Source organism: Fringilla coelebs, assembly GCF_963513975.1.
Source record: "Fringilla coelebs genome assembly, chromosome: 6".
Lineage (NCBI taxonomy): Eukaryota > Metazoa > Chordata > Aves > Passeriformes > Fringillidae > Fringilla > Fringilla coelebs.
Genome location: NC_140034.1, coordinates 15,638,335 through 15,663,760, shown reverse-complemented (window position 1 = coordinate 15,663,760; position 25,426 = coordinate 15,638,335). Strand labels below are relative to the sequence as shown.

General features: G+C 45.2%; 1 protein-coding gene across 1 annotated transcript in view; it reads right to left on the bottom strand.

Annotated features, from left to right (window-relative positions):
- The window catches only part of PRIMA1 (proline rich membrane anchor 1), a 49,921-nt gene extending 25,148 nt beyond the window's left edge, over window positions 1–24,773 (bottom strand). Inside the window, exons 1-2 of the mRNA XM_084207293.1 lie at window positions 24,666–24,773; window positions 18,356–18,506 (exon numbers count right to left, since the gene is read on the bottom strand). Coding sequence (XP_084063419.1) covers window positions 18,356–18,506; window positions 24,666–24,758 — 244 coding nt within the window. The 5' untranslated portion in view covers window positions 24,759–24,773. The remainder of the gene's footprint in view (window positions 1–18,355; window positions 18,507–24,665) is intronic.
- Window positions 24,774–25,426: the final 653 nt, after the last annotated feature.

Here is a 25,426-nt window from a genome sequence, read left to right as displayed (position 1 = left end):
TAATTATGATCATTAAGGATAGTTAGTCATTTCCATAGTCTATCACTTCTGCTGGAGTACTTAAACAAAAAACTTAGTTTAAGGTAGTCTTTTCATTTTTACTTTAGAGGTCTAAATTCAGCTGAAGAGATTGGACTCAGCATAAGACTTGAATAAGTAAAGAAAATGCTCTGGCTCTGGAAAGTCCACATGAGTACAATGCCTTTTATCTCTTGGCCTTAAAATTTATGAAGTACAAATGTTGGTTAGGTTTACTTTTACAGGGCTATCACCTTCTCCTATTCCCAATGGCACCAGGCCTAAATAAATACAATGAGCAGATAAACCCATTTCAGCCCTGTAGTGGGCAGATGGATCCAACTTATTCAAAACAAATTAACAAAAGAGTGCTTTCAGATCAAACTGTTCAGCATCACAAAAATCTTACACCTGCTTTTTTTGACTAAATTTGTTTTGAAGACCCAGCATAAAGACACAGCTCTGGCTCTAATGTTAGAAAGTATCTGTACACAGCTGGCTCTAGCCAGAAATGTGCATACCAGAAAAGATTAGCTCAGCTATTGAGGGTTTCCCTCAATGTCTAGGCACAAAAATAAAGATTCTATCACTGGAAAGAATGTTTCCTTGAAATTCCCAAGAAGTTCTCTGATTTTTTTTGGATCAGATCTCAGTGGTCATTCTCAAAATGGCTCTGAGCTTCCAACAAAAAACTGTGATGAAGCTGTTTTAATCTTCTGGGTTAAGCATTAAATAGTTTTGTGTATGTTGTAAAAACAATACATGTACTGCCTGAGACAGAATCTAGAAACAGGACTTCGAATCCTTGGATACACCATCAGGTTATCTGTAGTGGTCATGGCTGCAGTTTATAAAGCTCATCATTTCAAAATCTAGTGCTCCCATAATTTATTTTGATTAGTGGTATTACTTTCCATTACCATATGGGTTTTAGGCTAATTGCTCTTTGCATGGGCATGCTGGGACATTATCAAGTGACACAACCAAGGCTGTCAGGAGACAGAAAGGGCTCTCTGAGGGGGGCCATGCTGAGCTGGTGGCCCTGAGCATCTCTTGGCAGTGATGCTGAGCCAGGGAGCCTGCACCAGGGCACCCCTTCCTACTGCCAATCCCACAGCAGCAGCTCTGCAAAGCAAAGAAAAACAAAACAGAATAAAGCAAAACAAGGCAAAAAAAAATCCAAAACAAAACCAAACACGGGGCTGAGCCGGAAAATAGCCAAGGGAGGCAGTGACCCGTGCTCCCACATGTAATCCCGGGGAGCTGTCTCCAGTGGAGTCTGTCAATTCACTCCCAGACTGAGACCCAAGCAGCTGGTGAGCGCCCACTGATGTGATGGGGAAGGGTGACAGAGACCCCCATCACCTCCCTACAACGGCAACTTCATGCCTAAAAAAAGGAAGAGCACTTTCAAGATAAATCAAAACTGATTATTGTTTTTCTTTTGCTCTTATTCCTATCTTGCAGAAAGGTCAAGAGTGCTGTCATAATCCTCCTTATGAGACATCTGCCTGTTTTTAATATTGTATACTCACAACAGGCTAAACCCTGCCATCTCTGCCTGAAGCATTTCTCTTCCTATTGTAAGGCTGCCTGAATCAGCCATGTACTTTTAATTAGCATGCTAGGAAGCAGGACAGGATTTTATTTTGAAGGCAGGCTCATATTCTAAGGGCCTCAAGTGTTTTATCAGTCTTGGTTGGAAATTAAAAGGAAGATGCAGGCCGTGTGTTTTCAGCAATCTCTATGTATGTCACATATTCTAGAAACCTGTTAATCTTCTGGCTAAGACAGGGTTTGGGTCCTAGTTTCATCTTCACTCTTATTTATTATTTTGATATTCAGGTAAATTGTATGTTGATGTCCCATTTGCAAGACAGAGAAGACACTAGTTCCTACAGCCATTATCACACGGGGATGCAGAGACAAGCCCAGAAAACATGCAGAAGTTTAAATGTGATTTCAAATGTCAAGGTGTATGAAAAAACTCCCAGGACACTCCAGGGTCCAACCTGAACTCCCAGTTAAACATGGAGAAGGATTTTGAATGTGTTACAGTTTGGGTCTTTTCACATCAAGGCATCTCATCCAAGCTCCTGTGGAAGAGAGGAGCTCAATTAATCTCCTGATTAATATGAAATAATTTGGGTTCTGTGAGGAAAAACCCTGCAGAGGAAGTTACACAAACACCAAGGCTCAGATATTTACTCTAGGCACTGCACCGTGTAACGCACAAGAAACAAGGAGAGCCCGCATCACACGCTCATATCTTTTTTGAGAAAGCTGATTTCAGTCCTGAGGCCTCTTTTCAGGCTGATTTCAGAGCCTGAGGCCTCGTGTCTGCTTTTGCATAAGGCCCTTCACTCCCCCCAGCAGTGTAGATTCACCCTAAAGTGAGTGCTGATTAATTTAATGCTGATTAATTTCATAGTATGATAGGATGAAGCCTTAGGCAGCTAATAAAGAAGGTCCAAGGGTTTAAGTGATGTAAACTAGCAGAAGTGCACCCAGCTGTGAGACTGGTGCCAGCTGAGGACCTTGTCCCAGCATCTGCATGATGATGCTGAGAAGAGAAATGTAGCTGAAGGTCAGGATCAGTGTCTCCAGAGCCTGGAGGCTGAGGGCTCTCTGGGAACAAGACTGGTTACCTAACCCAGGGCCTTGGGGAGAGATCAGTGAGTCAGTGTCAGCTGAAGCATCCCCTCTGTTTGCTGCATTTCATCACGTAGGGACTGCTACAGATGTGTTTGGATAATGCATGCAGTAGGAACGTGCTGTGAGTACCCAGGGCTGCTCACAGTCAGAGGCAGCCAGCAAGGGAAAAACAAATCCTTTAAAAGAGCCTGCTAGTGGAGTTTGTGGTGCTGCTAGACTTGATACAAATATAGATCTTCAGCTGTTATTCTAAAATACATTGTGAGAACAGGCAAACTAAGTGTTCCCTTCCACACTCTTGGATTTAAGTGGAAAATTTCCTGTGAGGATGGGGGAGAGGAGGCTGACCAAGAAATGGGTGACCTTGGGGTGTGTTCCAGAGGCAGAAAGCAATGACTGCAGATACTACCTGCACCCTCAGGGCACCCCAATGCACCTGCCCTGGGGCCAGAGGGACCCTTGAGCTCACCTTCAGGTGAGCTGCCCGCAGGAGGCAGCCCTCGGCCGGTGATGAGGGACAGAGGCTTGCCACAGGAAGGACTGGCATTTTCCACACTGATGGAGAAGTGGCTTGTCTAGCCCTGACAGGTTTCCTCACGCTGTGTTTGGTTTTATTCACTCCCTTACAGATTTCTGCCCTTCCTGCAGCCTGTGAGCTCAGGGCCATTTCCAGAGTGCCCTGAGCCGGCTGGGTAAACAACCAGGCAATAGCGGTGTGCTCGGCAGAAAGCCCGTCCTGATTTATGGCCTCCCTGGAGTAGCTAGGTTAAATAACACGGGCAGAAATCAGCTATTCCTGTAGCAGATGATACTTCTGTTTATCACACTTTGTTGCAGACAAGTTTATATCATGCAGCTGCTCCGTGCATATGTTCCTACTACACTTCTAAGGGGGATACTGCAATCACTACGCAGCGGGAACTTCTGCTATAATAAAAACATGTGTGGGAATGATGCTGGAGAAATTCCCTCCCCCGCAGCTCTTACACTGTAGATACTGTTATTCTACACTCTCAGTTGCCTCATCTTCTTAGTTTTCTCCTCCTTTCTAAAAACACTTCTCTTCTGAAACAAGAAACACGCTCAGTTTTGGAGACTGGGGTGTTCAGGAGGTGAAGGAAAGGGGTAGTTCTGCAAGGATTTTCTGAAGGTCACAGGCACAAGAGGAGTGCATGGCTTATTGCAAGAAACAGAACTGGAACTGCAGGTGAAAAAACCTGAGCATGGATAGTCAGTAAGGAAGAGAGCAGCTGGGTGGGGGAGGTTAAGTGTGATGCTCAAGATCTAAGCTTTAGGAGTTATTGAACCTGCACACATTTAGGTTTGGGTTTAGCAATAGATTTCACTAAAGCTCCGTGTTACTGTGCTTTCTTGGTAGGTGTCATGCAGCTGCTTTTCCTTGGCAGATTTGGGATTCTTATAGAAAAAGAACATTTAGCTAGGACCAAAATAAAATGATAATAGGTAAAAATATTGGTTGGGCAAACATAAGTAAAAGCACATTGTGGGGAAGTGGCTTGTGCAAACTCACTGCACCTCAGTGAGAAAGCCAGAAAAACAAAATGTCTTTTGACTCCTGGCCAGTCCTCCCCTCTGGATTGTATTTCCTCTTCTTTGGGAGTAAACACAAACAACTGATTTGGCTAAGACTCCATTACAGGGGTGGAAACAGCAAACTCCCTTTCTGACTTCCCAGGCAGGCGCCAGATCTCTGCCCCAAGCCAGCACAGTGACACCAGCAGCTCAGTGCAGCCAGGCCCTATGGCCAGAAACAAGGCAGGATCCCACAGGATGCCCCGGAATGGCTGACACTGAGCTTGTAGGATAACCTGTCCTGGTTTTGTACAAACGCAGAGGGAGACTAGAGAACAGCTCAGAGTTCTACATACGTATGGACATATGGCAATCCTTACAGCAGAGCAGTCAAGGGATTGTCAAACAAAGTAGGAAGGAAAGTCTGTGCTCCTAATGATGAACAGGCTGAGGGCCAGACCTGCCTGCCTTAATCCTATTTGGTTGTTGATGAAGCTGATGGGACCCACCAGCACTGAGGAACCCCTCAAACAGGGGCAAAACATGCTTTCAGCTGCTGAGGTCTTTTGGAGGAGAGCAGGGTTAGAGGGCACAGAGGGAGAATCTGTTCTCTAAAGCATGATCTGGAGAAGCAGTAGCATTTATAGACCTTGTGGTAAAAAGGCTTTTAAGGAGATTACATCATAGCTAGCTTCTGTGTTAATACTCAGCTCTGGCACTTATCTTTACAATGCATGCTCACATCAGCCAGTGCCCTCTGATCTGACTTTGCCTGGTGTTTTTCTAACCAGCAGTCTCCCCATGAGACGCTGCTTTTCACTCCCCATCTGATTCTCTCTCAACACAAAGGACTGAATTGTTTCTAGCCTGATTGAATCAGACTCTGTCTCTCTCTGTCCCCAGCAAATGAGAACTGGAGCCTGTGCCTTGCAAGGCAACCTCCTCCTTGCAGCAGCACAAGCGTTTGGGAGAACCAGGCATGGTCACATCGCCTGCTCTCCACAGCCTGGGTCACTGCCAGGCTGGGCAGCACCAGGAGAGTCCTCACGACAGCCCCAGGTATCCCAAGTGCTGCCTCTCCTTGGGAGCCATGGCTGAGGAGAGCCCTGCCAGACTTGGTGGCCTGTTTGCTGGGGTGGAGGAGATGTCAATCACATTAGTGGGTATCTGGTGCCCCTAAGAAACAGGTGACAAGTGCCAAAGCATTTGGTGTTAAATTAGTACCCTGGCATTTATTTTAGAAGGTAACCTGGTTTCCAGAGGTTCTTAGCACTCTGAGAACCAGGATGCTTTAAATTGTGTATAAAGATATACAGCCTTAAGTTCAATTTTCTGCATTTCATGATACAGGCTATAACCTTTCTGTACTTAGGCACCATGTCACCACAGAAGACAGAACTTCCCCTCTGGAGGTGGGTTCCAGGCTCAGTTCTCCTCCTTGCTCACTGGGTGATTTTAGGACAATTTCCACTCCAGCCTTGTTTCTCCTTCTCTGGAATGGGAACAGTAGCTCCAGCTTTCTAAATGGTTGCAAGGTGTAGGGATAAAACATGCAACATAAGGCTGCATGTCAGCACTGTTGTTATTTCTTTCCCAATTCTTTAATAGAACAGACTTATAAGTACCCATTTATAAGTACTTCATCTATATTTCTACAAGAACTAGCTGTAATTACCTGACCTTCCCCTCAACCACCAATTCAAGGAAACACAGCAGCAAGGCCACAGTCTGTGATAGAACAGCAGGGCACAACACTGACCTGGAGACAGTGATTCTCAGTTCTTTTGAACAGAGGCACCACTGAGAGACAGAGATGTGCCAGTACCATCCCCTTCATAGCACAAACACACTCTAGCTCTTCACTGGCAACTGATGTGCACAGGCATTTTATGAGCACTTGCAAATCTTCAGTGAGGAAAGATCAGTGCTGAACACAATCTGCTCGTCCTGCCAAACTGTGTGAGCTCATCATGTTACAGTGATGAAAGTGAAAAAGCATACAGAAAAAAAAAGAGGCCTGAAAACACTGGACCTTCATGCTAAATCTGCCATTTCAGCCCACTTGGGCTTATTTCCATTAACAAGCACACACACACACACACATGCACACGGGCATGCACAGAGATATCTGGGGCTGTTTAGCCTGGAGAAAGGGAGGCTCAGGGGAGACCTCACTACTCTCTAAAACAGCCTGAGAGGAGTTGTAGCCAGCTGAGGGTCAGACTCTTCTCTCAGGCAACCAGCCAGAGGACAAGAGGACAGTCTTAAGCTGAACAAGGGGAGGTTTAGGTTGTACATTAGGAAGAAGTTCTTTAAAAAACGTGTGATTGGGCATCAAAATGGCCTGCCCAGGAAGGTGGTGGAGTCACCATCCCTGGAGGAGTTTAAGGAAAAGACTGGATGTGGCTCTTAGTGCCATGGTATGGTTGACAAGGTGGTGTTTGGTTGTAGGCTGGACTTGATGATCTCAGAGCTCGTTTCCAATCTAAATGATTCTGTGACTCTGTGAATAACTTCAGCATGGGTAGGAAGAAGTTTGCTTCTGGGAAGCAGATATGTGGAGACTTCTTCAAGCTGCCAGGGAAAAGGACTATCTTTGCTTGCAGGCTTGTGGCACTGAGCCATTTAACATCAAACAAAAGTAGGAACCAGTGAAAGCAATAAAGGGTTGCTTCCAAACTGGAACTCACTAGGTACAGGACATGCATTTTCCCACCTCAATCCCATAGCCAATATCACCTCCCAGGTCCACTGCAGTAAAATAGGTATAAAAAGAAATTAGTCTTCCAGACAGTTTCTCCCCCAATCAACCTGTCTTGCTTTCAGGCTGTTTTAGGGCAGAAGATGGGCTCATCATCAGTACCAGGAATTTCTGGGAGAAACAGTCTCCTTTGTGGTGCAGTGCAACTGCAGAGGGCAGCTCATGGGGAAGCAACTGCCAGAGAGCAAAGACACAAAATAGAAAACTTGCCTCATCCTCCCTTATGACCTGATGGCCACCACTCACCTCAGATCCACAGTGAGGAAGTGATTAGCAAACAGTTAACAGATTAGTAAACAGTAAACATCAGTAAAGAGCTGTCCAGTCCAAAATAAGGTGGATTGGACCATGGCTTGGGACACTTGCTGAGAGCTTAGTGGCTTGGAGAGCTTCTTCAGCTTCTATCTGAATTTTTAGGTGATAAAAGCCCTTAAAAAACTAGCCCTTGTTGCAAGTAGTTGCTACTGCACTGCCCCCAGGCTTTACACAGACTTTACCTGAGGCTTCCACTGTGCCTCAGGTACCCTTGGATGAAATCCATGCCCCAACAGGTGCCATGAAGGCAGATTCTGGTGAGCCTGTCAAGGTTCTGTGGTAGTGGCAGATTATGGATGCTGTAAGCTCATATAGTGAACCTTCCCGGGTTGTTAATTCCCTTATCTGCTGATATACTCTCCTTTTCAGGGTTTTGCTGGAGCTGTATCATCATTGGCAGAGGAGTAATAAGACAAGCCATAGTGCTGGTTTTTAGTGTGGATTCATGTCCAGCCCCTCAGGCTGCCTCCTTTCATTCATTCCTGCATGGTGATGGTGTGGCTGCAGATGCTGCATCTCAGCCCTGGCACGGCCCTCACTGTGTGATGGTACAGCCTCCTATTCCTTGGGACAGGACACAGCTGATCCATTCTATAACAATTACCACTACTTTTGAGCCTAAAAAAAATAATAATAATCATCATCATCATCTTCAGTGCTTGACACCTACTAACAGTCTAATAATCTAATAATCTAATAAATCTTAAATACAAAGTTTACAAGGATGAAGACATTATCTCTGTTTCAGATGTGGTAACTCTGGGCGTCTGATATTGTAGTTGACTCTGTTGTGATCTCCCAGCAGGCTGGTAGCAGAGGGAGAAGCAGTGCCCTGGATGCTCTTTCCACCATTCCCTGGAGGGTGGGCAGGATGTCTCCTTTGGAGGAGTCACAGTATGTCACCCTCAGCCCTTCTGAAGGCTTTTCAGTCTTTCAGCCCTTACACTGAGCAGACCTTCCAAGGAGGGATGATAGAGGCTGAAATTCAAACAGCTGAGACGTGATTTCAGGAGTGTACACTCTTACAGTGATGACCAGTCTTTCACCAGCAAATGATTAACGAGATACCTCAGGGCTGGCAGATTCAATCTCACAGAAAGATGACAGATTTTCTTGGTATAATGTTTTATATACAGATTGAATCAAAGTCCAGATTTGTACAACTTAGAGTTCAACAGTATTCCCATGAGTGGTGCCATCAGTCACAACCTATGCATAGTGAATAAAATTCAGTGCTCCCAGTATTAAGTCATTAACTTGTAGATCCTTAACAGCTTTTTCAAGAGCTTGAGAACCTCTAGGTAATAGCAAAGATTAGACAAACCTCACGTCTTAGTGCTGACACTTTCTCAAAATTAGCACCTTCAGGGAAATCTGAGACAAAACCAACTGCAGACTGAATTTCATAAAACAGATTGTGGAAGACTTGGAAATATGCTGCATATTTTCCTAATGTGTTAATAGGACAGTTTCTAAGGTACTGGTTTGTGTCCATCTCTGGAAAATAAATGGTTTGCCTGTTGGGCACCCATATAGTCACAAAGAGAGTGACTATAACAGACACATACTTAAGATTGGTAAGTGTAGATGGCTCTAAAGAGTTCACTTTACAAAGAAAGCCATTTTGTAAGGCATATGTCTAAGTTTCAGGGAACAGCCAGCTGTCTGTGTAGCTGATACTTCTGTTGAGGTATGGCATCTATATAAACATAATTTTCCTATTTGCTATTATGTGGTTTATTCCTTGTATCACTTCAATAACTCAATTATTGCTGGAATTAAAGGCTACAGTGATCACTTTAAAATGTCCCTTAAGAGATCAATGAATAATTCCCACACCTACTGCTCTTAAGTTCCTTTTCCAAATTGTATTCAGATTCAACTTAAGGGAAATTAAATTGATGACCCACCCAAAGTAAAATGGAACTGAAATGCAAAAGGCCTTCCAAACCGGGTTTAAATTTAATTCTAATATAAGTAAAATTACATTAATCAACTAATAATTTTCATGCAGTTTCCATAAAATACAGAACATTTAAAAAGGCAATTACATGACATTAACAGATCGAGGCATGTCACTGTGCCAAATGCCCTCATATGAAGTCCTCAATCACCACTCAGTATATTTGGAACTCCTGGAAAGCTAAAACACAAGGCACAAGTTTCTTTACAGTCACAAAGGTGAGCAAATTGGTTACAGGCTGCTACTGCACTGCCCCCAGGCTTTGCACAGTCCCTACTGAACCCACAGCAGTGGGCAGCCCCCGTGTACAGTGATGCCCTGAAAAGCTGAGGCAGAGCACCTGCACCTTGCCAAATTGAAACAAGAGTTAAACCCAACCCTCCCTGTGCTCCACTGATAGTCATTTCCTTTGATAATGGCTATGAAATAAAAATATGCATCACTTTCACAAGGAAAGGAAAATGTCCAGGGATGATTCAAGAGAATCTGCTCTGTTGGTAAAAGTCCAGTTTAATAGCAGTGTTTGTCAAGGAACAGATCTTTGTCTAAAATTATTTCTAACCAATGAACTGATGAAATACCAGCTCCATTTAAAAGACACTTCAAAATAATAAAATAATTCATTTAAACAGCCATTAGGGATCCACAATTTGCTGCTATATTTATCTAATTATAATGCAATATGATTTACTAGTGGAAGGGTTAAATTAACTTGCATAATTATTAATAACAGATTTTGGCAGCAGCCTCAGTTATTAGCTGATATTCATACTATATTAATGGACACTGTGTCCTCACTTTGGGATAACATCCCAAACTTCCAGACTACTGCTTCCTTGACCTGCTACACTGACTTAAATATTACCCTTAAGCTGCAATTACACAAGCAGGGCAACACCTTTATATCCTGTTCATAACAATACAATGCACAAAACCCTTACAAGAACATATTTCTTCAGGTCTGCTTTACCAGGGTCAGCTGCTTAGCCCTTCCTGCTGGAACAGCTCGTGCCAATTAAGGATTTACTTCTGACTTGTCAAGATGAGGCACAACTCCTTCTGCCAGGAGCAGGTGAACCTGCAATTACTTGTAAATCAGCAGCCTCTGACTCATCAGTAACTTCACTGAAGATTTGTTATCTTCTTAATCAGTGAAATGGTAGGCATGTACAAATGGACTGCCATCCACAGAAGGAATTAATGTCTTCAGCTTAGCCAACTCCTGCTTATAAAAAAAATCAAGATGTTGGAGTATGCATCTCAGAGCAAAAAGGACTGTTCTATTGCAGAACCAGTTTAATATGTGATGGTTCTTTTTAAAAATTAGACAATGCTTTTAATCTATAGACAACAGAACTCCCACTTATTCGTGCACTGCAAAATCTGGCCTGAGGCTCTTACTTTTAAATACTTCAAAATGCATTTTCAAGAGAGAGGATTTTTCCATTATATCAATTTATTACTGTATGAAAAATTCAAAACAAATGTGCAAGGTCCCAGAGCAGGGGAGACAGTCATCACTTACCTAAATAGCAATTAGACTTGGCAAAACATTTCAGAATTTATTGTGATGAAAAACTCTGAAATGGGAAAGCACTGGAAGCTGTGACTGACCATCTGGTCTTACCAGTGCCTCAAACAGAAAGAGATTTTACAACTCAGTATGAGGAGATGTTAGGTGAAAGAGTGATAACAGAATCCTATAATGAAAGTATTAGTATGAACCTTTCCAGTCTTACCTGCTTTCTAATAATTAATCCTGCTCTTCAGACTTAATATAACATCTTAGATGCTCAAACTATTTCAAATTTTGTATTTGCTGTTTAAGAAATCTCCTCACCATAAATAATTTTCTCATTTTGACTCAGAGGTGAGGACTTGTAACTTTTATTCCTACACCAGAAATAACTCTGCTTAATGGAAAAAAAAGGCAGGATCTTGAATTCTATGTCTTTGGTGACAAAATCAAGTGCCTGCAATTTGAGGCAGAAAAAAATCCAATCACAGCATTTCTGATTTAGATGGGTGAATTCTGCTTAATCCAGGCTTGGATGCTTAATGATTTGGTTTACTGTGCTTAGAGTGAAGGTAGTGTCTGTGATGTGAAAGCAACATGATGGGGACCTGGACTAGACTCTACTGCCATCCTCCATGGCTCCAGGCTGTGGGGTTGGAGCTCAATTTAGATTTGAAAGTCTCCAAATCCTACAGCCAGTTCTGAGAGTCACATTCCTCCAGTACCACAAAAGTGTATGTGGGAGATGACAAGAATTGAATTTTGGTTTTGCTTTGTAAATTATGAACAATGCTCTCACACAAGACTGCAATTCACAGTATGACAGCTGTGTTACCAAAACTGGAAGGGCTTCCCTGTTTCAGCATTCTGTTTGCATTTAAAAAAAGTCACTGTCTAGACCAGACTTAATCTCACAGTAGCAGTCACTACTGTAAATGTCTTCATGCAGGAGCCAATGTGTCCCCTGCCATTTTGGGGCCACTGTAGTTCTCTGCTGTTCAGGTTTGGTAATCACTATGTGGTATGCAGGATGGAGGGAAATGTCTTCCCCATATTATAAAACAAACCCAGCCCTGCCTGTTTGCTAACAATTCCTTTGGGCATCACTTGGGAGAAATCCACCCAAGATTCCTCTAGTATGTCCAAATATCTCAAAGCTGCTCTGAACAAGTCTTTCAGGCAGAAGGGCAGGAGATGAAGGGTGGTCCTGCCAGCTGAGCACTTAGGGCCAGCAGCTTTGCAGTGGGTGCTTGTAAAGATAAAGAGCCCTCACAAGATGAAATGCTTAACCAAAGGGAAACTTGAACTCAGAGCTCTCTGAGGTGCTCAACTCCTGTTGCAGCAGCCTCCATCAGACTGAGCCGGGCTGACTATCGGGCATCTCACATTTGAAGACACATCGTGGCCTCCAGGAAGGCTTCAATTCATTTTGTAATCACAGCTTCCCCTCCACTCCTGGGGGATAATCAGACCTCTGCCAAAGACAAAAGTTCTTTAGGCATTGAGTAGGCAAACACATCAGCATCCAAGTACACGAAATGTACTGGTGAGCATCAGGACCCTGCTCAGTTTTCCTGCTGGAATAGCAACATGGAGACAGTATTCTGCATAAGGTTCAAATTCATTCTTTGAATCCACACTGGATCACCTGTGCATTCTACCATCAGGATTTGGGACCAAGAAAATCCCAAGGAAAACCCCTTACGTCCTAGAGCCATACAATGTTTATTTCTATAACAACTTCTTGCTCTGAAAGGCTATTTTAACAATTAGCAAGACATCTGAAAACTTCAGTTACTTGAAAACCTACACAAAATTTAAGAAGCTCCAGACTATTCCTGTTCTTCAGATTCCTGCTTAATATACACACATTGTGACAGTCCACAGTTGAGTGGCTTTCCTCAGGGACTGGTGCTGTTTAGCATCTGTGTCAGCAACACAGACAGTGGGATTGAGCCCATCCTCAGCAAGTTTGCTGATGACACCAAGATGTGTCCTCCACTCAACACGTTGGAGGGAATGGATGCCACCCAGAGGGAGCAGACGCCATCCAGAGGGAAGGGATGACATCCAGAGGGACCTTGACAGGCTTGAGCAGTGGGCCTGTGCAGACCTCATAAAGTTCAACAAGGTCCTGCACCATCTTAAGTACAAACAGATCTGTGAAGAGAATAGATTAAGAGCAGCCCTGAGGTGAAAGACTTAGGGGTGCTGGTGGACGAGAAGTTTGACATGACCTGGCAGCATGCGCTCACAGCCCAGAAAGCCAAGTGTGTCCTGGCTGCATCAACACAAGCGTGGCCAACAGGTCAAAGGAGGGGATTCTCCCCTCTACTCCACTCTGGTGAGACCCCATCTGCAGCACCATGATCAGCTCTGGGCCCAGTATAAGGAGGATGTGGACTCACTCCAAGAGGGGGCATGAACACCATGAGAGGGCTGGAGCACCTTTTCTATGAGACAGGCTGAGAGAGTTAGAGAAAACTCCAGGGAGACCTTATAGCAGCATTCAGTACCTGAAGAGAGCCTAAAAAAAAGCTGGAGAGGGACATTTCACAAGGGCATGTATGGCAAAAGACAAGGGGCAATGAATTTACCCCTTGAAAGAACATAAATTTAGATTAATGTTAGGAAGAAATTCTTTACTGTGTGGGTGGTGATGCACTGGAACGGGTTGTCCAGAAGTGTTCAAGGAACACTTCCCCATCCCTGGAAGTGTTCAATGCCTGTTTGGATAGGGCTTTGAGGAACTAGGTCTAGGGGAAGGTATCACTGCCCATGGCAGGTGGGGGAAACTAGATGATCTTTATAGTCCCTTTTATCCTGAACCATTTCATGTATCTACGATCTGTCCCCAAAGATCTGAATGCCCTCAGCTTTCCTACTTGCACTAAAGGGACCCTACATGCTTTATGAAATTAAGCTGTACATCTGAGCTTATACAGCTGCCAAAAAGTTTCACCCTTCTTGTGGTTGGTCATTTTTATTTTGGCATTTTCACCAGTCCAAATAATTACTTAATTAGATGCTCTGTCTCCAGAGATAAAGATTTCACTCTGAAAAACAAAATGATACAATTACTGCATGGAGATTAGAGTCCTCTGCAGTGATGTCATTCACTTTGGCTTTGCACTGACATGATTGTGCTTGATCTCAGCTGACAGCTCAGGGCAAACTTCCACTAAGGTCAGGAGCTGTAAAGGCTTCACTGTGCACCTACGTGCCAGCATCCAACCGGCAGAGACTGGTTCATGTATCCAGACCCATCTAAAGTTTTCTCCTCTAAATTTTGACTGAAGTAATGTTTAAATGAACACTTCCTCCATCCAGAGAGCAGATGGCAATACCATGGACTACTTATCCAATCTGGGAGAAAGGTAAAGCAGAGACAGCAAATGCTGCTCACCAACAAGTGAGGAGTACAGGCAAGAACATCCTTTCTCTTCCTTGTACGATTTTAAAGAAGTCACTTCTGATATTTTTTTTCATAAGACCTAACACAGGTTAAAACTGATACTGACTACTGTGTATATCTAGCTCTAACCCCTTCCCCCTTTCCTATTTTGAAAGCCTGGCTTTTACTTCCAGACAAAGTCCTTTCTTCTTTGCAATGCCCCTGGAGAAACCTGCATGCTCACAGAGTATTTAGGGGTTGACAACAGCAGTTTTTCAGATTTTTAAGGGTCAACATCATTTGAACTAGCTTAATCTCATGGGCCCATGAAGCTGGGTTAGAAATGCTGCCTAAACAAGTATTCCATCCACCTTGTCTTAGTCTTGGCTGAAATCCAGAGACAAGGAGAAAAGCAGATGGAGAGAAAAAGACACAGTTAATTAAAGGCCAGGTTCTGAGCATCTCTATTGCCTTCAGGTCATTACAGACATATCTAGGGAACACACTCAATTTCATTGAAAGTTCCTTCTTCCTTTGCTGTCAGCATCTAAGTTTAGTTGGCCTTAGGCCCCTTAGAGCCTCATGAGCTTTGCCTTCACTTCATCAATGAGCAGTTTTCTAGGCATGGGTTAAAGAGCAGGCTGCTGCTTGCATAAGGGGAGTTACTCCGGAAACATCGATGTGCCAAACTGTCTGCAGGAGCTGCCCCGGGCTCAGGGACCGTGTCTCCTGACAGTCCCCCCCATCACACAGTCCCCACCATCCCAGTAACTTCTAACCTGGGCTGGAGTCCCTCCCCTCAGCCCCTCGGTAAGGTACACATCTGTATCAAATCAGACAACAGTATCTCAATGGGATGACAACTGCATCTGGAATGAAGCTCAGGAAAGTCCAAACTCAAACAGCCCATGTGTCCCACTTTGCAGAAAGGTGCAGGTGAACCAGCAATCCTGAGAGACCCAGCATGCACAGGGAGCAGCATGGCTGATGGCAGATCATTAGGTACTGGAATGATTAGGATACCCAGGAGGAGGCACAGGGTTATTTATGCTGCCATGATGGAATTGGCTGCAGAGCAGAGGCAGCAAAGGCAAGATGAGGGGTTGGATGGGGCACCATAAACGCAAGTGGTCCATGTGAAGGAGTTAGGAATGTGGGGAAAGGAGACCTGCAGTCATCCCTGAAGGAGGACAAAAGCGCTCTATTTAATTTCCTGTATTCATATAGTTTCATTCATTTATTCAGTGCCTCCTCAGGATGGCACTCCCCACACATTCTTAATGTAAGTACCCAACTCTAACAGGGAGGTGTCTCCTAAACCAGGGAAAGCTGGTGCTCCTAACGCTGCTTGTGGTTTTAGGCTGCCTGCTAAGCTGTGTGATTCTACTCATTTTCTCCAGAGGGAATTAGGTTATTTCCCCTCAGAGTAAACACAGCATTTTCCAGCTATTATATGTGAATTCTAGGATTCTCTGCATTTAATAGATTTTGTATAAATCTATCTGCAGGAAGCAGAGCTAAATATTTGTTGCTGGATCAACCTGTCAATACTGAAGCATCTAAAGAGACACTAAATGTACTGTAATTGTTCCTAAAAGTCCTCAAAGCACAATAAAAGCCTTTCAGGGAGTGATTCAGCTGCTCACAAACAGTTATGCAGTGCCATCCCATACAACCAAGTAGGGTTTGTAAAACCATTAGGGGGGACTAATAGAGAGGACACATCAGAGGGTTCTCTGCTTTTCCACAACAGCAACTTAAGGCCATGTCAAAGAGCACTAGATGCTTTATATAGCAGACAACTGAACTGTCAGTGTTTGTAGTGACTGGAGAGGCAGGATTTTTGCATCTATTGGCTTTAGCCACCCAGCCCAAACCATAGTAGCTGCTTTAGAGTTGATCTAAATCTCCAGCAACATTCAGTTTGATTGCAGGGAGAGCTTTTAAGGACAGTACCTAGCAGACTGCAGCCTTTTGTAGCTCACAAAGCCCTGAAAGCAATTCCAGCATTTTTATGTAGTACCTCATGACACAGACACTGTACCTCGTAAAGGTAAAAATCCTACAGCTCCTGGACTGCTGGTTTTTTTTTGCAGATGTCTTTCCAGTACTAAACTTCATTCACTTAGCAAGTTCAAAGTGCAAGTCTAGCATCAACCACTTCACAATAGCTTTTGGCCCTTTACTTTCCTCTCCTCTGAATACCATTTAAAAGCAGAGTCTATAACATCAATATTTAACCACAAGGCTTGTTGTTCCCCCAAGGAAGTGGATTGCTGCACACATGGACTAAATCACAGTGCCTAGACAGCTGATGATAATGAAAGCATCATTCAAGATGAGACACTTGATTGCTACTCTAAAGCTTACCAGTGAAAGAAATGTGTAATCTCTTTTTTCATTGTATTTGAAATGAAGCCACTTGCTTAAGTATTAGTCATCTGGATTTATATAGCTCATTTTTAGAACTGTGTTAGCACCTGGCAATCCAGCCTGAGAAAGCATCAGGCTATCCCAGTCACAGGCCCATTAGATTTCTTCTTCTTTCTGCAATGTGTGACAGACTTCTTTTTTTTCTGACATGATTTACTTCCCACTTGACAGGGGACAAATCCATGCACTCAGAGCAGCTGCCTGATGGAGGGGAAACAGCCTGGCAGTGGTGCTCCCTTCCCAGTACAGCTGGTCAGCAGGGCTGGTCCCTGTGCCAACACTGCCACATCTCATCCCCCTCAGGGTAACAGGGTACCCCAGACACAAGGAAAGGGAGTGACAAAGTACTTTATTTTTTGGCTGTGATACAAAGATCTAAGTAATTTTCCATATTACTGCCCATGACATTTTCCTGAACATTGAAAGAGATTTTTCCTGGTATAAAAACTGTCCCTCTCTGCTTTCCCAGCTGTCTTTGTACTTCCTTTCCCAAGTGTTTCACTGTTGGTTTTTCTCTGCCTTTGCCTTAATTTTCTGCAGTGTAGCACAAGTACAAAGCATGCTCCTGGCAGAAAAGACACTGAAAAATTCTGCCTGTCCTCTGCCTGACTACAAGCTGTGCAGCAGCCTTCTTCATATCTTCTGCACATCTGGAGATGCCTCTGATAAAGACAAACAGCCAGATGATGATACCTAATGATTTATTTTTCCTTGGGGGAAATGCTGAGGATACTGGATACACTTTGCAACACTGCTCCCAGGAGAGTTTATATAAGCAGGGAGAAGAATTAATAGGCAGCCTTATAGGGAGAGCTGAATTTATGAAAATGCATAAGCATTAAGGAGATTTACTGGAACACCAAACTCCCGGGACCCAGTCTGTGTCCCTGAACCCAGTGGGTGCAGTAGAACCAGGAAGGTCTCTCTCACAGTGCAGCGACCATGGGGACAGATATCACTCTCCAGGAATTATCTGTATGTCAGGGATCACAGGAATACTGACATGGAAAGCAGCTGCAGAGCTAGCCAGCAGGAACTGAAGGCACCAGGTGTGCTGAGCATGGGGATGTATGGCTGGAAATATGGAGGAGCTTGGATGCACTGGGTAAGGCCTGGGAGCACTGATTTGTACGAAGAGAAAGAGATGAGATGAGTTTTAGCCTGCATGTGCATAAGTGGGAAAACTGCTCACTTGCCATTGACTCCTGACATGCCTCCTATTTTTGTAACAGTTGTAAGCACTTTAAACCAGTGAGCCTGAGTCACTGCTATGGTAAACTGTAGTGCTCCAGTGTCTTGACAACAGTCAAACGTACTGAACGGTCTAGACAGAGTGTTTGGATTTTTGTCTGCTTATAAATTAATTTGCCTTGGAGCACCCAGACCTTCAAGCTGCACACCTGGCAAAAAAGGGGGTCATGACACTCAAGGGGCAGCACAGCACTTTGTCTCTGTAGGAAAGCATTTCCCAGGGCTTAGGGAATGCCCTGGGAAAGGGGATTAGGGAACCATTTAAAACCAGGGAATCATATATAACGCAATGAAAAGGGGGAATTTCTCTGGCTTTCCTCCAAAAGCCAAGCATTATTCATTGATCAGAAAACAGATCTCCATCTCTACTGAGAACATTTCTTCTTCCATTTGCTAAGTGGAAAATGACAGATGAGCTGGCTGTGCCCTTTCCCACATCCTTTCTGCTGTCTGTACAGGTGTTGCCATTGCTTTGCCCTCCTTCAGCACACCACAGCAGTATCAGCAGCTACTTACTTGGCACCGCCAGCAACCTCGGGGGCGGCGGAGGTGGAGGAGGCGGTGGTAACAGTGGAGGTGGCCTGCACTGGCAAATTTCCTGGCAGCTCTCTGTAAATTTCTCTGCTACGGGCTTGGAGCATGACTTCTGGGGCTCACCCTGAGTGATCTGTGAAGAAACAAGTCATTGCATGAGCATCAGAACAGTGAAAATTGATGAATGTGTTTTTTAGACTCGAGTACCTGAGTGACACCTCAGACCTCTAGTGAGAACTGAGATGAAGTTCCTAAGATGTCCCTTCCCTACATGGTCCCCATTTTTAATATTTCTTTTATTTAACACAATATCTTCAAGAACTCTTTCCCTCTGTCAAATTTGGTTGAGATTGGCCAGCTGGTTTCTGAGTTATTATGGGGTAAGGAGAAGGCAGGCAGTGGCAGACAATACGATTGCATAAGCCTTCTTTCCTTAGGAAAGCCATCTAGCAGCATGCATTATTCACAGGGTCATTGCTGCAAGCCAAAGAGAGCTAATAAAAATTACAAGACAGTTAGGGTCAGGATTATGTTCATTTTCCTTAAGGCAGAACTGAGAGCCAGAGGACATCCCTCCTCTGCTTTGCCAGCTTCACTTGGAATTTCAGAGAGTATTTCACAAGGTGTTTCACTTCCGCCAAGAGGGGAGGCTACCTGCATTTTAATCATCTGTGGACCACAGCAAAAACATGGTTTAAATGGAAATGCCACATTGTAGCCTCCTGTGAGATGCAGTGTTGGCTAATAACAAAAGTGAAGATGAGACATTGCAGAACCCAAGCATAAGCATCACTTGCCCATGAGCAATGATTTAGCCAGTATTGGTATACAATATATTCAGTAGCTTGATCTACTCACGACAAGGACTATTTATTAACAGCATATTTTTCTTATCATAGAAGTATTTCCATAAGTAGGGATTCAAGGAATAGTCAGTAAAATTCGGTAAAATATAATGCTACAAAATGGAGTCAGTCCTCAGTGAAAAGGAAATTTGCTGAGCATCACAGAAGCTTCTGAGGTGTTAATTTCAGAGGTCTCTAATCCAGCTCTTTTTGAATGACTTATACAGGATACAATTTTGAAGAGACAAAGCAGAGCCTAAAAGATTAATAAGTGTGTTATCTAACAAGCACTTTGAATGTAAGTATTAGGAGACCACCTGGGACAGACTTGTGTCCTGCTGAAGCTAAGGACAGTTATGCTAGCATATTTTCTTGTCAAGTTTGGTCTCAGGCGGGCTATTGTCCTAATAGTTTTGGCCTAACATCACCTTCTTTAATTAGCTTTTTTCCACAACATGTTGGTCATCACAAAGAAGATGTCTCATGCCATGCTCTCTGATCTGTTTTAGGCAGGTGTCTTCTGCCTCTCTGGCAGGGTCACCCAGGGTTGCCTTCTCCCCACTTCTCTCTCCTGCCCAAGTTTTGCTTCCCTCCCCCTGCCAGCTCTGGGCACACAGTCTGTCTCCTCTCTGCTTTCAACCCCGGCCCCCAGCACGGCCAGCATGCCTCTTCCACTACCCACAGCTGAGCACCAAGGGGGCTGCACTGCCCTGCAGGAAATCTGTACACAGTTGTTTCATATATTTCTGGCCAAAAAGAGAGACGTGGCTAATTAAACAACCTCACTGCACAAAGGACGTGTTCACATGCGTAGGAGGTTTCTAAATGCAGAAAGACGCATTACTCTGGCCTCAGGGAAATGGAGGTAGGGCTTTGTTGATTAAATATTATGGGGAGGGAGGAAAGAATAGAAAAGGCTACGTGTAGCTAAGTTGGAAGGACGGCTCAGCACAGCATAAGGCAGAAGGCTCAGTTCTTTAAACAGCTTGTCTAAATCTATTACCAAACATAGGGAAAAACAAATTCAGCACAAGTGCTTTCCAACTTTCCCCTTCACCATCAGGTAACAGTAAGAGGATGGTTAAAGATCATCCCAGACAGCTTCCAGGAACTTACACAAACTCTCTGAACACTCTAATGAATCAAAGCGACTTGGCTGTGTAATCCCTCATGACTAGTAATAAATCTGTCAGCTAAGAAGGTTTATTTGTTTTTAAAGTAAGTGATCCCAGGCAGCAGAATATCCTCCATGCTGCTTCAGCTCTTCCAGCACTGCTCACATGAGGGGCTGGGTTCCAGGCATGGTCCCAAGAAGAGCCCTGTGAGAGAAGTGTCCTTCCCGTGCAGTGTGGGGCATACCTGGGGTACCTCCTGTTCAATAGGTGTGACAAGATTTACCGTGCTGACAGAAGGAGGTGGGGCAACACCTCCCCAGTGGTGTTGGCGGCTGATTAGAAAGCAGCTGTTAACTCCTAGCTACAGCCTCAGCCCTCGGTTATTGAATCCTGAGAGCTTAGTACAGTCTTGCAGGGGACAGTGTGATGGGAGAAGATGGACACAGGGAAGAATAACATCGAGCAGACTTGGAGCCAGCTCCCTTTGCAGATTAGAAGCAGCTTTGCATATGTAAGTTTGAAGACAGTGCTGGTATTGCAAAGCTACATTGACTTATTGCTCTAACTTAATATCAACCAGAAGCAAAGGCTTGCTCTGTCTTTTTTTAGAACTATTGACTACTTTTAAATCCCTGGAGGCTCTCCTCCCTAAGGCTGGCAATAGAGTGTCCTCAGAAAATAGTGGATAATTTTCTCAATTACTTTGCAGGCAAGATTAACACTGTCATGGCCAGTCACTTGCTGCTCTTGCTCCTGTCTACTTTAAAAATATTATTTTAGGGAAAAAAAAAAAAACCAAGAAAAGGAAAAAAAAGGAAAATTGCTTTATTTCTCAATACTTTAGCCTAAACCTCTATAACAATTTCCCATGATCATTTTTAAATAGTCAGGAAAGAACTGACATTTAAAAGCATGGGCTTTATCACCTATTTGTTTCCCTTCTCCTGTCACTGGGTGAAATGTGTGGTTGTTAGAAGATAGAAGTAGGAATATAAATATTACCTTGACAAATTTGTCTTAAAGGCTTTGTTTTAAAAACAAAGATATTTTAAGTTGGTTGAAATCTGCCAAGAAAAGGAAAGACCCAAATCGAGGTTGAGGGCCTCAGGGAGGAGAGAAATAGTCAAGGACTGCAGCAAGAGGACAGAATAGTAACAGTAATATAAAGCAGCAGATAACAGTAGCAGGATAGAATCAGGCAAAAAAGGAAGGCATTTGACTCCTTTTCCAGGAAAATAAAAATCCCCCTGTTGATGTCTATTAGTCTTCTTATGAAAGAAATGAAGGCTATTACTTGTGTCTTCTAAAGGTAAGCAGAAAAAAATCACTAGAAAATATGCTTTGGGGAACAATCTTGCTCTGGCAGGAAATGATGAAATAATACTCCATTGTTTCTTTCTTACTGCCTGCAATTCAAGGTAAACTGCCTTTACAGCATGTGGCAGGAAAAGAAAAGTGTTTTTAAAGAGCCACACCTTTCTATGCCCAGGTAAACTAAAGGAATCTGGCCTCAAACTTTATGGCTTATTTGCTCTGGCAGACTCTTCCATGGGCCCAGAATGGCTTTGGAAGACCTTTGCAGGTAAGGTGTAACTGGAAGCCCACCAGGCTGCCAGGCAGTTTGTGGCACAGAGGTTGCCTTGGCGATGGATCACTTCTGGAGATGGATCCACAGGGCTTCCTCTCTAGCTCTTCCACTCCTCTGGTGCAGAGGTGCCATGAACAACTTTTCTTGGCCTATCTGAAACTTGGTTGCTTGTTTGGCACGAGGCTTTCTTAACACACTGAGCAGTTGGCCAGTCTAGACATGCTGCCTGCACTTCCAGCTGATGCATTTTTTCCCTGCTCTGAAAATATGTAGAGTTGACTTTATGGATTTGTGCGTTTGATGTGAACGTGTTTTGCAAAAAGGACAAATGTTTTAAAATACTTATGGAAATGAAAATCTGATCCAGGGAAGAACAAACAGAAAGTGGTAACTGGTGGTTTCCTTTTGCAGTCTCTATCTCTGAAGTTTGTGCCTGTGGAATATTTCTCTTTAATCCAAGATTTCTTTTAGAAACAGTGATCCTAGTCCCGTTTTGCAAACCATGGAAGAATAGATCTGTATGTGGTCAGAACTGTTTAGTATTACAGTAGAGTCCCATGGGGTTGCAGCAGTCCACAAGCACGTTCTACAGAGTGGGATAGGAAAAGAGGATTAATGCAGTCCCTGGAGGGTAGCCTTCTTGTGACTTTTTTTAATCAGGTAAAAGGAGGAAAGCTTTAACAGAAAAGTGCAGTTGACTGAAGGCACAGAGACCTCTAAAAGCCTGCTGATGTAGCAAGAGCTTTGTCTCTTGGTAGCAGTCTACAGAGATGAGATGAGATCGCAACACTGCTGCATAAATCCCAGGACAGCTCTGTGCAATTCACATCAGTTAATCCAGATCCATGTTTACAAAGCCAGAAAAAATGTGTCCCTGCTATTTATCATGACCCTTTCTGCTCTTTTTCAAATTATGTCAAAACCCTCTGACAGAATCATCCCTTCTCTCTTGTCACAGAACTGGCTACCAATAAGAAAAGATTGTGGGTTTTGTTTTTGTTTTGTTTTTAGTAAGACAAATGTTTCTCTGATTAGCATCTGACTGATTCTTTTAAGTGTCTCAAGGCAGGACCTAAGGAGGAAAAGCCGAAGTGGGAGGGAAGGCTACACCACACTAAGTCATTGTGGGGACAAATGCGTGCAGAGGGGCTGGGGGATGTGAGAAAGCATGCCTGCTGCTAGAGATGGAGCAGGGGCAGGGCAGCGACGATGCAACAGCACAGAAGTAGTCAAGGAGAGAATGGCTTGTGAGACTGAAGATAAGAGCAAGGATTATGACTCAACATGGGGAAGGGAATCATGGGAAGGGTTCAACCATGAAGGAATTTCAGTCACAGGAAGGATGGAAGGCCGGCGTGCCAGTGAGCATTTCACACCTGCCCTTCCCATTGGAATCTGCTGATGGGAGCCTAGTTTTGGGAAAACTGGAAAAAAGCAGGCTTAGTGTTTGTTCTTCCACAGAACAGCAAGCAGTAGCACAAGTACAGTTGATGAATGGGTCATTCATCCAAATTCCAAATTATTGCAAGGAAAGGCTGGTGAGCTCCTTGGTTCTTGTGTTTCTCAGAGCCTTTTTCAATTTTTATAAATGTAATTGTTTTAGAAAAATCGGTTTAGATCATGTGAGTAGTTTGCCAGAAAGATGTTTATCCGAGGTTTTTTCCCTCTGCTCAATTGACTGATAGGGGAGAGATTGTAGGAGGCATCTCTTTTCACCCAACTGTGCTTCCCTGAGAAATTCAGTTATAGTTTAACTTAAGATTAGCTACCTAAATACTTGAAGAAGACAGCAGGGAGGTAGCGCTGGCAGAAATATTTATGACAGGACATTGCTTTAAAGGTTGTTTTTGTTGCATTTCTGTTCATTTTAATCCATAAGGAGCACAAATCCTCTTTGTCATTCATGGCAAGAGACAAGATGCTAAAACAAACAACATCTCTCTAATCTCTTGGGAGTCACTAAGTTTAGATCAGGGAGTAAAAGATGTGGAGTCGCCACTTTGTTTTTCCAAGAAAGAAACTGTAATTGGTCTGTTCTTGAACGGCACTTGGCTGGCTCATCAATCACTTCTCTGAAGACTTATATTATAAATAAACTTTAAAATATCGAAGTGACGCATTTGAGATGAGCTTTGCTGCTGTTCTGATTCTCCAAACTGGATGGGCGCTCTCCCTCACCGTGTACCAATTTCTCCCAGTCTCTCTTGCTGGCCACCCACATTACAATCAAGGTCACACAACACCACGGCGTCGGAGTTGGCAAAAGCTGATTCAGCCCTTTACCCAGAAAACCCTCCATTCAATTCGCAATCAATACCGAAAACCCACGGCAAGGCGCGACCGCCGGGGCTCCGCTCCGCCGCTGCCTCTTTCCGCGCATCTTGCCGCCTACAGCAAAATGCGCTTCCCAGCCCTCTGACCGCCGGCGCGCCGAAGAAAGTACACTCCATCCCGCCGGGACCGAACACTCTCGGACCGAGTTCAGCGCTCCGAGGCTGGCACCGCCGCCCGTCCCGCGCTCCCGCCGTCCCGCAGCACCCAGCAAGGGGGGACCTCGCCGGGGACAGCAACAGCTCTCCCGGCTTTGGGGCCGCCTGCGAGACCACCGCCCCGCCACGGCCTCCTCCCCGCAGTGCCGGGGGTGCCGGAGGGGCTCTGCCCGCGGCCCCGCTTTTCCCCCGCCCCCGCCCCGGCCCCGCCGCCTCCCGCGCCCCGCAGCTGCGAGCGGGCTCGGGCGGCCCTACCTGGAGGGACCCCCAGAGCGGGTGGAGGGCACAGTGCAGCAGCAGGGACGGCCAGCAGTAGCGGAGCAGCCCCAGCAGCTGCCGGAGCAGCATCCCTCCTGGGCAGGCGGGCGGGGGCGCGGGCTCCGGGAGACCTGGGGAGGGAGCAGAGCGAGCCGGCAGCAGAGGCGTTGGCTCGCACCCATCCCCGGAGCGCGACTGTCCCAACTTTAATTCTGGAGGGGAGGGAGGGAAGGCGGGAGGGAAGGGGGGGGAGGGAGGCAGGGAGATGGGCGGGTGGGGAGGGGAAAGAGTGGTCGGGAAAACCCAGAGCCCTGCAAGTCCCGGCTCCCTCAGCAGGGAGACGCGCCTCCACCCCCGCCCTGCCCGCCTCCCTCCCCGCCCGCCCCGCCGGCTTCCCCTCCCTGGGATGCTCCGGCTGTCGCCGCCGGCAGCCTCTCCGTGCCGGGGGCTTCCCGGCCGGCGCTCACCGCTGAGCTCGGGGCTCCCGCACACACGGGAGGGGAGCGGGAAAAGTTTGGAGCCAGGCGCGGAGAAAAAAGAGGCAGGGCCGGGGCCGGGGCCGGGGCCGGAGGGGAGAGGCGGGGAGAGCGGCGCGGCCGCGCAGCCCGGGCATTGCATCTCCCACCAGCCCGCCGCCGCTGCTGCAGTGATTTTTCAAGCCCATCGAGGCAGTCCCTTCCGCGCACGGCTCCCCTCGTCTCTCGCTCCCCGCCCGGGCTCCTCCCGGCGGCAGCTGCCCTCCGCTGAGCCCCGGCGGG